At 42.5% G+C, this 12,976-nt stretch overlaps 2 protein-coding genes across 3 annotated transcripts; both read right to left on the minus strand.

Annotated features, from left to right (window-relative positions):
* Window positions 1–1,007: 1,007 nt before the first annotated feature.
* Window positions 1,008–3,546, minus strand: LOC135619270 (probable xyloglucan endotransglucosylase/hydrolase protein 30). Of its 2 annotated transcripts, none has more exons than XM_065121133.1 (4): window positions 2,738–3,546; window positions 2,543–2,643; window positions 1,753–2,004; window positions 1,008–1,655 (listed from the first exon to the last, which is right to left on the minus strand). In XM_065121133.1, exons 1-4 carry the CDS (start codon window positions 2,798–2,800, stop codon window positions 1,169–1,171), a joined length of 903 nt encoding a protein of 300 aa, XP_064977205.1. In that variant the 5' UTR covers window positions 2,801–3,546; the 3' UTR covers window positions 1,008–1,168. The 2 variants fall into 2 exon arrangements, with proteins under 2 accessions (XP_064977205.1, XP_064977204.1); XM_065121132.1 differs by having other exon boundaries at window positions 1,753–1,961; window positions 2,738–3,517.
* A 2,020-nt stretch (window positions 3,547–5,566) lies between these two features.
* Window positions 5,567–11,745, minus strand: LOC135619271 (UV-B-induced protein At3g17800, chloroplastic-like). Its single transcript, XM_065121134.1, has 3 exons — window positions 11,553–11,745; window positions 8,891–9,165; window positions 5,567–6,777 (listed from the first exon to the last, which is right to left on the minus strand). The coding sequence occupies exons 1-3, from the start codon at window positions 11,691–11,693 to the stop codon at window positions 5,985–5,987; spliced, it is 1,209 nt and encodes a 402-aa protein (XP_064977206.1). The 5' UTR covers window positions 11,694–11,745; the 3' UTR covers window positions 5,567–5,984.
* Between the last annotated feature and the right edge of the window lie 1,231 nt (window positions 11,746–12,976).

Below are 12,976 nucleotides of genomic sequence, written 5' to 3' on the forward strand. Positions count from 1 at the left end.
CGAGATACACCAGCGCGGTTAGCCCGCCTGTGTCATGCTCCTCGGACGCATACTGCCCGGGACCCCGCCTGCATAAGACGAGCTCGACCACATGCCATCAGAGACCGCTGCGGCACCAGGAATGGAAGCCATGCCTCGGACTCCCTCCCCTGATTGCCACAACCGACGCATGGCTCCTTCCGGGGGTGGGCGCCACTCTGCTCGATGCGGAAGGCAATAACGCTGACTCGACTCGCGCTGACGTCACCCGCTATCAGGCAACGACTTCCAGCCCCTCACGCTTGACCATGGCAGGGCAGGACGACTACTGACCCTCGCCCATACCCTGCGACGATCCGGTTCTCCACGCAACGTCAGTAATGATGTCGGACGCCATCAGAGGTGCGACCCGGCCTCACACAAGCGTGTACGTTAGGTAACGGTAAGCTTCCCTATAAATACCCATGCACTCTAAACAGGCAGGGGGAGGGGGAAAAGATAACTCTCTACCGTATCTCCTAACTTGATCGTCGGAGGGGTCGAGTTGAACTCCCGACCCGACCTGTGTGCAGGAACAAGGGCGAGGTCACACCTTCCTGATGCCGCGCCAAGGCTCCACCCCCCACACTACATCCCATCCGGACAACTTCGATCAACCACCCCAGCTGGCCCAAGGAGCACCGCGCTAGATCCCCGCACATTCGGATCCGAACCAGGCCGCGACGGCCCCGAGCCCACGGCATACAGTTGCCCCTCGCAACAGCACCCACCACCCCCAAGAAGATCCAAACACACAACAACAAAAAACAAAGAATCATAGCAAAAACGAAGTGACTATCCATGCATGCATATGGAAAAAGCTATCCACCGGTAATATGAAAACCAAATCCTGTATGCGCCAACCATCGCCATTTACTTATTTCCTCCAAGAAGCTCCATTAAAAGATCCAAACGTACGCCAACCACCCCATTACATAAAATCAAGCTTCTCGGGCCAACCCAAAGAATCAACGAACACTATATGTGTATTGCTGCTGTGTATACCTCTACTGCACAAACTAAAACGACCCGTGAAGAAGAGCGAAGCCATGCATCGATCCTACACTCAACTTGTACGGTGCCTAGTCATAAACAGAGCCGTAAGAAAAAGAATGGAAGCATGCAGTAGTGGCCGATGTCGGCCTCGCGTTTAGGGTCTCCGGCTCTGGCGCCTGGCCCTCCGGCGGTCCCTCGGGTACTTGGTTTCGCCTGACTCAAAGAACCTGCTTTGCTCCGACGGGATGATGTCGCACTCGGGGAAGGTGACCGGGTACCGGTTGGCGTCGTAGCAGAAGGAGTAGGTCATGTAGCGCTCGCGGAACCGGCGCATGGCGGCGTGCTTTAAAGGGGTCATTTGGGCGAAGTCGGCCGCGAGGAGATCCTCGTTGGCCTCGGCGCACCGCCGGGCGGAGTCCACCTGCTGGATCGGGTCGACGCGGCATCCGCGGAGGACGAGGTCGGAGAGCTCCGCGACGAAGGGCGCGTACTTGTAGTTGACCTTGTACCTGCCGTTGGCGGTGGCCCAGGTGGAGCCGTCCCATATGGTGGCGTAGATGGACATGGGCTTGGACGGGTAGTCGCCGCCCATGGCGTCGCTGCGGACCACCTCTCTGATAGGGGTGTCGTCGATGTAGAATCTGCAGAGCAACGTCATGATCACACCGATTAATCCACCGATGCACGAGGACGTAGGTACGCACGTAACAGGATGAAGTAGGATGGCAGGGGGCGTACATGATGTGGTCGGAGGTCCACAGAATGGAGTAGCGGTGAGCCTCGGCGGTGGGATCGAAAGGGAGAAAGAAGCGCTCCTCGCGGCCTCGGCTGGTGCTGCCGTTGCCGTAGACGTTGGTCTGAATCCTCCAGTCCTTGCCTCTGATGTTGCCCAGGAACTCGAAGTCCAGCTCGTCGTGTGTCTTCTGGAACACATCTCCATTGGAAGTCTGCACCGCACATTCAGCACCACGAGACACCCGATCAATCATGCTGCAAGCTTCTCCATGATCAATACAATACAATACGATACAATACAATACAATAAATAGTTCGTTTGGTGCCCTCACGATATTTATCTCCCTCTGGCTCTTTTCTATGAACACATCCATAAAAATAGTGGCATCAATCAACATGTCTGCATTCAACAACAGGGTTCGTGGACTCGGACGAAATCATCATTAAAACTCGCATATGATTTGATTCGAAAGACGTCGTCAGTAAAAGGAAGGAGACAAAAAGAAAACAAAGGAAAACCCCAACTAATTGCGCAGCCTTTGGACTTGGCACAGCGAAGAAAAAGATGCGGCAGCAATCTTTGAACCGTCGGAGGAGTCGTGCAGGTCGGTGCACAGACCAAATCTGTGCGAGTTGTGACAGCTTAGGTGTCTTTCATGTGCTTGCTACACATTTTAAATAGCGCATTCAATTTCCTCACGACTACTTAATTCACTTCGATGGAGGTTTTTGTGGATCATTTAACTATCGCTCTTTCTAAAACGAAGTGGACTACTAGATTGCATCGACTCACGTAGAAGGCGACGACGACGCCGGCGGAGTAATCCGAGGGCAGCTTGATGGAGGCGCTGAAGAAGCCATGGTCGTAGAGATCGTTTGATATGAATCCCGATCCTAATTAACCAATAACAACAACACGCAGGCGTATGACACAATCACAAGGGAAGCGATACGTGAGCTTGAAGAAGGGGGGAAGGTCGCGGATTACCGGAGGAGCGGTCGAGGGTGAGCCGGGCGCCGCGGCCGTCTGGGGAGCGGATGAGGTTCTCATTTCCGAAGAGGTGGGAGAAGCCGTCGTCGAAGGATAACGTCGTCAGGTTGAGCGCCGCCGCCGCCGCCGCAGCCGCCATGCATGAGAGCATCAGGAAGACAGTCATCGCGGTGCCGGGAGCTGCCGCCGCCATTCTTTTCCGCCCCCGTTAAATCCCCCCGCTCCGAGCTCCCTTTTGGATCCCTTTGCTCCTTCCTGCTGATCTCTCTTCCTTTCCGCTTCCACCAATGCCCTGCTCCTCCTCTTTGGTTTTCGTTGTTGTGTTGGCTCTGTTGGCGTCTTCTTCTTATATAAGACAAAGCGGCAGTGCTCGAGAGGTGTTGAAAAATGCTTTGAATAAAAGGAGGTAATTAATTAGTCGATGGATCGGTGGATGGAAAGTAGAAGAATAGTCGGGGGAGAGAAGGTGATCTGGAAACCATCATGTGTTGGCTTTCCCACACCAGTTTTGGAGGAAAGCCCCATTCTGCCACTGCTGCTCGAGTTGATTCAACGCGCTTCATTCAGAACAACTCCTCCATGCACAGCGCTGCTATCTAGTGCTTTTGACCCAAAAGAGACAGCCGCGTCTCATAGCATAAGCATTGACTCAAGAACAGAGGAAGGATGCTTCGGGTTGGTTGGTAATAAGGTAGAAGAAGAAGCAGGGGTGCCATGGTCACACAAACCCACACCGAGGAAGCAGACGAGAACGCCAAGCTGTGACTTGCTGGGATTCATATGTATTGTAACCACCACCACCACCACCACAATAATTAGGCCTCATAATTTTCCTTTCTATATTCCATCCAATCATGCAGCATCGGCAATATAAAAAAGAAGAAGAAGAAGAAGAAGAAGAAGAAGAAGAAGAAGAAGAAGAAGAAGAAAACATGGAAAACAAATTATGATGAGCGAGAGACGAGTTTAGTGCGGGAGGGCCTTTGTCAGTGTGGGAGAGACATGGTGAAGACGTGGGTGTGAACCTTGAGGATGGATCCAAGACTAGTTTGAGAGCGGATGGATCGGAAAACTCGAGTCACATGCGATCGACAGAATCGCTCGATGTCACCGAAGAACATGTGATTGATTGCAAGTGTGTCTGCTGCTTCAGTGTTTTTTTTCTTTTTGTAATCTACTTGTCGTCCCACAGGCTTTGACGACTGATCACAAGTGATCTTCCCCTTCTCCGCCCCCGCGCCCCCCCCCCCCCCCCCCCACCTACCGAAACGTTTAGTCGTTCAAATCGTCCGTCGGGATGCTTCTGATGGCGTGACGAATGAACATCGTATTGACTGATCATATTGTTCATATTGCCGAAACGTTTGGTCGTTCAAATCGTCCGTCGGGATGCTTCTGATGGTGTGACGAACGAACATCAGGACAAAAGCAAAGTGACATACGAAGAAGAAGAAGAAGAAGAAGAAGAAGAAGAAGAAGAAGAAGAAGAATTAAATGGATAGCGGAAACAAGTTGTTGGGTTCACACCGGATGCCTTTGATGGATGGGGTTGCGCCAGCTCTCTCACCCGAGTTCACGGGAATCCACCCGCTGCTTGCTGGCAGGTGGGTGGGTGATCCACAAGGACATGCTCCCTCCTCATCGGCTGAAGCGACGGATGTTGATATCGTTCATGTGCATGCGATAGACAGTCTTGTGACCAATCGGAGATTTGAAAAAGAAAAGAAGAAGAAGAAGAAGAAGAAGAAGAAGAAGAAGATAATCCGACAATGCTGATGACCGGTGGAGTTGACCCGAGTGAGATGCCATCCACGCGTATCTCAGCAGCGACTGGCTTCTTCTGCCCACATGGACATTCATTCCCCACCAGCCAGAGTGGATGATGGATGGAAGAAAGTCTTTTAAAGAGTTTGGTATATAGCTCACCCCCACCACATGCAGCCGCTGTCCCTCTCCACATGCGACGGCTGGCCGGAGGAGACGACTCCAACCCCAGCCAGCAGCTTTCCAAGCAAAATGCCGGCGGGAAGGGAGCGTAAACGCTGCATCGCGTTTGTTTGTTTGCCTGTTGTGGGCTCACGGGAATCTCTCGAATGCTGTCTGTCTTCGAAAACAATATTTACATTTTTTTTTCTTTTTTGTACGGTCAAATAAGATATTTGAATGAATATCTTAAAATGATTTTATATCAAATCATAAGATCTTTTTGATTTTTTTTTTTAAAAAAATTATATTAGCAATCTCTAAATGTTGAAATGGCTAGTAAATAAAAAATTTTCAATATAAAGATACGATTTGAAATATATATATCAAATATCAAAAATTCCTAACGCACTCAAAGACCACTGTGACTTTTGATTAAAAGAAAGGTTTAGGGTGGTTGGCGGAGTGACCTAACCCACGATAATGCTTTCCCGTTTTCTAAGGTACACCATATAATACACATTTGTCTAAGCTGATTGGGGTTCAACTTCGGCCCAAAGTTGGTTGGTTGGGGTTCAGCATTCCATCATCTTGGATGAGTCTAATTATCAGGGTGGTCTGGCCCCCACACACAAAGCGTACTTGGGGTCCACCTTGAACAAATGTCATTCATTCTTAATCAAATCATAACAAAAGATGACCAAAGGATGATAGATAGATACGTATTATGTATGTCCGGCCGGCCTCTCACACACTATGGTTCAAATTAAGCACAAGCACACTGGAAAACCATGTCGATGAAAACTGAACCAAGTATGACTCACCACACATTCCTTCACGGTGCCACAAAGCATCTCCCAAGTATGATTCTCCACACATTCCCTCGGGGTGCCAGAAACCATGTAAATGAAATACTCGTTTTATCTTGCCACTTTACAATAGAAAAGATATATGTATCATCGATTCACAACAACAACAACAACAACAACAACAAAGCCAGATGACCAGAAATACTTCAGCATCATCGTTACATCACTAATACTCTTCCTTCGTTTGTAAGTTCAATATCATCATTATGTCATCATAAGACCGACCATCCTCATCTGCTCGAGTCCACTATGATCAGAACTTATACGAGAGCATGATGACGAGTGGAGAAAGCATATCGGGAATGCCAGAGTCATCATTTTCACCTTTTCCAGTAAGAGTAGCTCTATCGACCAAAGCTCTCTCACAATTGCACCCAAATATAACAGGTTGGCATGACCCACAACATTCGGCGGCGGCGATCGCTCAAAATGATGACCGGTTCAAAGTACATTCAACTTGACAGAAAGTGGAACTTCGATTCCACATAGCCCTCGGCTTCCCACAGAAAGGTCCCAAATGCAACTGCCTCCAAGACTAACATTGTCAGGCCAGAGAAAGTTATTCCCACAACTTCATCATTTGGAGTTTCCAGAGACCCATCATCTGCTATCCTTATGTCTGGCCTCCCAAACAGGGCCTGCGTCTGCTTCTCAATCAATGAAATAGATTCCTTAGACCTTATGGTTGCATATCTCTGCAATGTCTCCGCATCCAAGTACATGACATAGGACCTCAATCTATAAGGCTTTGTCTCATCACCATCAAAGTCATCATCATCTGATGAAATCTGCACCATAGACTCCAAGTCCCATAGTGGGTTAGGCTTCAGTTCGTCAAATATTCTCTGACCCCTGGGCTTCGTCGGAAGGGTCTTCATAGTCCTTTCAAGTTGGTATCTTTCATCTACTCTTTTGAGGAAATATCCGTACATGATAGAGGCTGCATAAAGCTTCCCGAGTTTAAGTTTGCTAATTTGGGCGACAGTATTCAGTGGGCCACCCACTCTTTCTCCGAGAATAAGAGTTAAATGGCTCTGTATCATCTCCAGAGCATCAGGAGAGTGCATGCTTTCCAATTTATGTTCTTGATTGGGCCATGAGTCCACCCGATATGTAGGATCCGTGGATGTAGTTACCGTGGGGATCATATCGATTTCCTTCTCCATGAATTTTTGTACAATCAAGCAGTAGATAATCTCCTCTAAAGCCTTATGCCTCTCTTTTTCTTTGACTTCTGCAATTCTCCTGGATGTTATCATGAGCTAGCTCAGTTTTAAGATATACTGAAACAAAATACATGCAACAAAAGAAGAATCTGTAAAAATAATGTTTCTTTTAACAGATTAACAAAAACTCTTGCTAGAAAGTCGATCGTTTATCCATAAAGCCCAATCGAAATCTCCCAGTCATGTAGCTAATCCTGCATACTTCAATCTGTTTGGTTTTGTCCTTGTTGTCATTTTTCTTTCATCCCCCTTCTTTTGTTCATTGTTCATGGTTTTCGTGTTGGTGATAGGCCACTAACAAGTAGCATTACAAAGTTCATAGTTTCTTCTGAGATTTGCATTGAGATATATCACTTGAAAACCATGGACGTCAAAAAATATGCAAATGAATAGATAAGCAGAAGCTCAAACTCGTGTAGGAACCAAGAGCAGTATCAACTTTCAACATGGAATTTTTAGAAAGACTAAATGACACCTCTGAAACTTAAACACAGAGGAGCATGACAACTGACTGAAGATCTAAGGAAATCCTGTTTAAACTTGCTGCATGTTTGCATTCAGAAAAGGAAATCTAGAATGATCTTGTAACTTACAAGCAATCAAAGTTTTGCTGCTTATGTAGCTAATCAGTACCACTGTTCTACATTCCATTTTCAAACAATATGCCATCAAATGCTTTTTCATTGAATTAACAAAAGAAAATTGAAAGACTTATGAGACTGCAACACACACGGGATTAATAATAAACATATTTACTAAGTACCTATCATATTTGTAGATTATATGTATGTGGTTGGTTTGTAAGGGTTCTTCCAGAGGGTTTTCCGCAGCTTTATGTGCTTATCGAAACACATCAGGGCAAAACTAGAGGCATCAGCTAAAGATAATTGTAAGGTCGAAGGTAAACAGGATATTGGCACAAACCTGTTTGAGTCCATTTGTCTTCCAACGTACACTCAAATGAGTGATTAACTAGGTATGAGGCTAAATTTATGAAAATAATTGCTTTGACAACCACAACTGGCAATGAATCTATATGGATGTACAAATCTACATATATTCATGGATAATCATATTATTCATCCAAATCAAATTGTTCCAAAGAGATCATTAGAATATAAACATCCAAGGAGATATGAAACAATTCTTCATAAAAATATAAGTCAAAAAGTAGATATTGCAGTGAGATTTTTATGAATGTATACATTGCGTAGATAATATAAGACAAAATGATCTGCTAAGAATATATAATCTATAGTTTAGGAAAAATTTTAAAAAGAGACATCCTGCGTAGTTAAGGCAGGAAAAACAAACTGACACAAAAGAGAGCTTAATGTACACTTAAAGTTTAAAAAATAGATAAAAGTAGATAATTAAAGACACTTATTATAAGTAAATTATAATTAAAATAATACCAGGATATTTGGATATCTAGATCCAGATCAGGATATAGACACATCTTGTGTATTCATTTCTATCCAGCTTTTTCTGTTTCTGCAGTTTCATAAGGATTTATTTGTTTGTACAAGTGCATTCAGACATGTCAGGAATCCAAAACCCTCACCTGACCACATTTTCAGTTTTCCATTTCTTATTTATTTTTCTTCTCAGGTAACTTGCATATTAATCCAGATGAACAGGGACTGCACATGTAAGAAGTATTCTATATTCTATTGCCAAAATAATGGACATCCAAGTACCATGGACAAAGCATCTGATATCTTATTTCAAAAAAAGCTTCTAAGTTTTGAATTGAAAAACTTTATTACAAATTATAAGTGTTTGGTAGTTGATGTGTGGATTGCATTATAATGAGCTTGAAATTCTAAGAATTGATAATTTTTTTTTTCCATTTTTTCTCATCAAAAATATTTTGTGAGATATAACATCATAGGACACAATAGGATAAATTACACATGAAATGGACTCTAATAGGGAATAGCAAAGCGAAATAACATCATAGCTGCTGAAGCTCACATCGACTGATCTTTTGATGCACAAAAACGAGAATGCCTCATGACTACTTATCTACGAATACTTCTAGTAGAGGTCTAAACATGAAAAACAAGCAACAGAAGTTAATCCTAGAAATTTGAAACTTGAGCAGATAAATATATAACTCCTTTGTAAACCTGTAAAGGGGGAGGTCTTGAGAAGCTACTGGAGTTTTTGCATTCTCAGCATCAATGTCAGATTGAAGCCTCTCAAGCTGCTGATCTATCGCAGCTGGGAGCAGATGGGGGTGGGTTTGCATTATTTGTGACAGAAGCTGACCAGTTGGAGATTCAAATTGAAGTGGGGCAATCGGTGTTTGGCCATCACTAGAATTTCCCAGTGCTCTCACTTGTAAGATTCTTGTTCGGTGATTTTCTAATCGGATACCAATCTTGGGCCAACCAATAGAACTCTGGAAAATGTAACAACACAGTACAGTAATAAGAACATCAATGCTTTCACTCAAATAATCAACACTAAATGTCTCTGAAAAAAAAAGATATAATAACTGGGATAAATTTATGAAGCCCAAACCTTTCATTTATAAAATCAGAGAGGCATGTAAAGGACGATGGTTACAAAAAGGAAGATGTTACAAAGCCAAATCCCTGCAGGATAGGCCCTCCATGCAAAATGTTCCATCCATCATCAGTATCGGAGAACCTAAAAACAGATTCCCTGTGCTTCTGCCACTAAAAAGCATCACAACAAAAACTCCCATAGTCTTTTTCCTGTCTATGTTCGTAAAATGATGTAGCCTAACTTATAAAGATACCATATCATTTTTAAGTCTCAGTGAAATTAAAGTTCAAACAATGTTGTTCACAGACTCACTTTTACTAGACAATCTATGATGCACCAAGGAAAAGCATCAAGAATTAAAATTTGACTTTGCAACAGAGATTTAAAGCTATTCTCTTTGGCACATTGGAAAATGATACTTCCATCATATGGGCTTCTATTGCTGATCCCTGAGACACTTGGGCCAATTTACCCTTTCCACTTTGTATACGTACAAAATTCAAAGTCAAATGACTAGATTGCTTAATATGTACATCTTTTTCAAATAATTACTGGAAATATGAAAATCTTCAAAGTAATGGTAGGCTTCATTGAACTCTAAAAGTTGTTGACGTTGTTCCTCACTCGTTTAAACAGAGCCAAGTAAACTTGTCTAGAATAGCTAGCAATACAGTGTCATCTAGACCTTTCTGTACCAGAGAAAGTACCAGGATTATTATCCAAGGCTTATAAATTGCAGCTAGCGAAAGGGTAGCTATATACGCTCTTCCTGTTCAATAAAGCTGCAGTGATCAGACAATTTGTATTGCTATGATTTTACCATTGGGATTTTTCAAGAATATGAATATGGAACAACTGGGAGAAAAAAGGACAATAAAAATTTTGTGAGGCTTCCACACAGGAATATAATATATTGAGGTTAAGTATAAAATGCTAAATCTAAATTTCAATTCAAATAGTAGATAAACCTAAGAAATATAAAACACATAAGAAAAGCTTATGGATTGGAAGTTAATACAATAATTGAGCAAAAATATAGTGCAAAGCACACCATTCTCTGCATGTTATGGAATTATGGAGGATTAGCATCTTCTGATAAGAATTTCAGCTCACAGATCAGCAACCCTTATAGGTATATTAGATAATTCCAACATTGTTTGGAAATTCTGTGTCATATCATATATTATAAGGGCCTTGTCAAGCACTGACTTCCTTTCATATAAAAAGGATGATAGGTTGGAAGGAAAATAAAAGGAGACATTCCAGTAGATGATGACACGATGGTCACGTTACAATGCACCAGTGACCTTCCAGTCCTAGCAATTTTGGGATGCAAAAAAGCAGTAATGGAACATAGGGATGACCTCCTTCATCATGCTCAATCTTTCTTCTGTCACAATTTTTGCAAGCCTCATTCTTATATGTTTGTGAATCATTTAGACAACTTATCAAGGGTTGGGCAACCAAACATATTGAATTTCAAAACAAAAAAAGTTCAATAACGCTCGTGAGTTCCTGAAATTTTGATTGGTCACCATCTAAATGTTCCATAGATCTAACCAACCAGCCTTCAAGCTCGATTTGCAGAGGCCCCTCTTTGAGTAGAACTTCTTGACAACAAATTTAAGTCCAACCCTTGTGGAGTTTAAATCATATTTAAACATTACCAGACCTAAGAACCTGCGCTTAAAGTAAGGTTTGCATCGCTGTCGTCCATAGATAGTACATAAAACAGAGAGAACTGTGTTATACCACATATCAGATTAAACGAAGCCAAGTAGCAATCAGCATGTTTAAAATTCTTGGACGGAATCAGAGTCGTCCGTCGACACCAATTCTTTCTCGTAACAAATACTTAAAGAAATGTGAAACACCATCTAAATCACTCGAACGATTACACCTCGCGCTTACTTACATCAAGGGTATATAATTTTCAAGAAATTTACCAGAAAAAAAAACAAACAAACAACATATATAAGATTGCTGATTTTTCGAGGGTTCATCGATCACCAGAACGTTCTTACACGGAATGGGCAACCAAATCAACCGAAAAACATAGCCGGTGAACACTTGAGCCAAAATCGACCCCGGAAGAAGCCAAGATTCAGCTCCGAGTTGCTTCCTCTGAGCTAAATGCGTAAATAATTGGAGACGGCGGACTCGATACGAGTTCGTCCAACAATATTCGAGATACTCATCCTAGTTCTCGATAAACCAGGGGGGAAGTCGAGAAGGTCAAAAAAGAAAAGGAAGGGCATGGAGATGGGTGCGGTTTACCTTGGCGGAGAAGGAGGGCCTCGAGTCGGGGTGGCAGAAAGAGGAGGCGAGGTGTCTGAAGTCCGCCGCTGGCGCCCTGAATCCGGCGGCGGCCGGCTGGAGAAGCACCGCACTGTCCGCTGCGACGCCCCAACTCCGCATTCTTTTCCTCCGATTATTTTTCGCTCACGTTTCGCCGATTTGGGGGTTAGAAATGCCCGAGGAATATATATATATATACATATATATGTATATATATATACATATATATGTATATATATATACATATATATGTATATATATATACATATATATGTATATATATATACATATATATGTATATATATATACATATACATATACATGTATATATATATACATATACATATACATGTATATATATATACATATACATATACATATACATGTATATATATACATATACATATACATATACATGTATATATATATACATATACATGTACATGTATATATATATACATATACATGTACATGTATATATATATACATATACATGTACATGTATATATATATACATATACATGTATATATATATATATATATATACATGTATATATATATATATATACATGTATATATATATATATATATATATATATATATATATATATATATATATATATATATATATATATATATTAGATCGAAATAGAGATCAGCACGATAAAAGTTGTTTCTGAAATGTTTTCCCTTGGAGTATGTTTTTTCCAAAAGAAAATAATCGATCAAATAAGTGGCAACTCTTCCATTTGGGTTTGGACGGAATAATAATGATTAATTTTATGTAAATAGTCGTACAAATGACGAATATTTAAATACTCCATGTGAAGCATGAATACTAACATCATCTCGACATCTTAATCAGATAAACGCTTTATCTGTGATGCATAGTCTGTTCTTCGTTTCTCGGTAGCCACGAATGGTTGCGTCAAATTATATGCCATGTCATAGCATAGTCAACATGACTACACTCTCCTCGGGTGCGTGCCTAAAACCACAAATTCCGAGGGACTCGAAGACTTCTTATCAACACATCTCTGGCCCTTGAGATGTTTAGAACCATCAACCTTCCGGATTCGTAGGTTACCCTCAACCCCCCCCTTTCTCCGCGGCCTCGTGTTGATCTCTCGACAAGTGGTATCACGAGCCTGCAGGCCTTTGAACCTGAGGTTACTCGACTGAAGTGACTAATTGGCTTCTATCAAAAAGAGCCTGGCATGCTTTCGTGCCCTCTTACAAGAGAAGAGGGGAGGGGAGAGTCACACCGGAAGAGAGAGAGAGAGAGAGGGGAGAGCATTGACAATAAAAATGACAGGCAACTCGATGGATCCATGATAAGCAGTGCACGAGACCGCGAGGCGTAGGTACACCGGACGAGATAGCTGCGGCTTCGCATCCCACGA

The sequence above is a fragment of the Musa acuminata genome, chromosome BXJ2-8 (assembly GCF_036884655.1).
Source record: "Musa acuminata AAA Group cultivar baxijiao chromosome BXJ2-8, Cavendish_Baxijiao_AAA, whole genome shotgun sequence".
NCBI classification, from domain to species: Eukaryota; Viridiplantae; Streptophyta; class Magnoliopsida; order Zingiberales; family Musaceae; genus Musa; species Musa acuminata.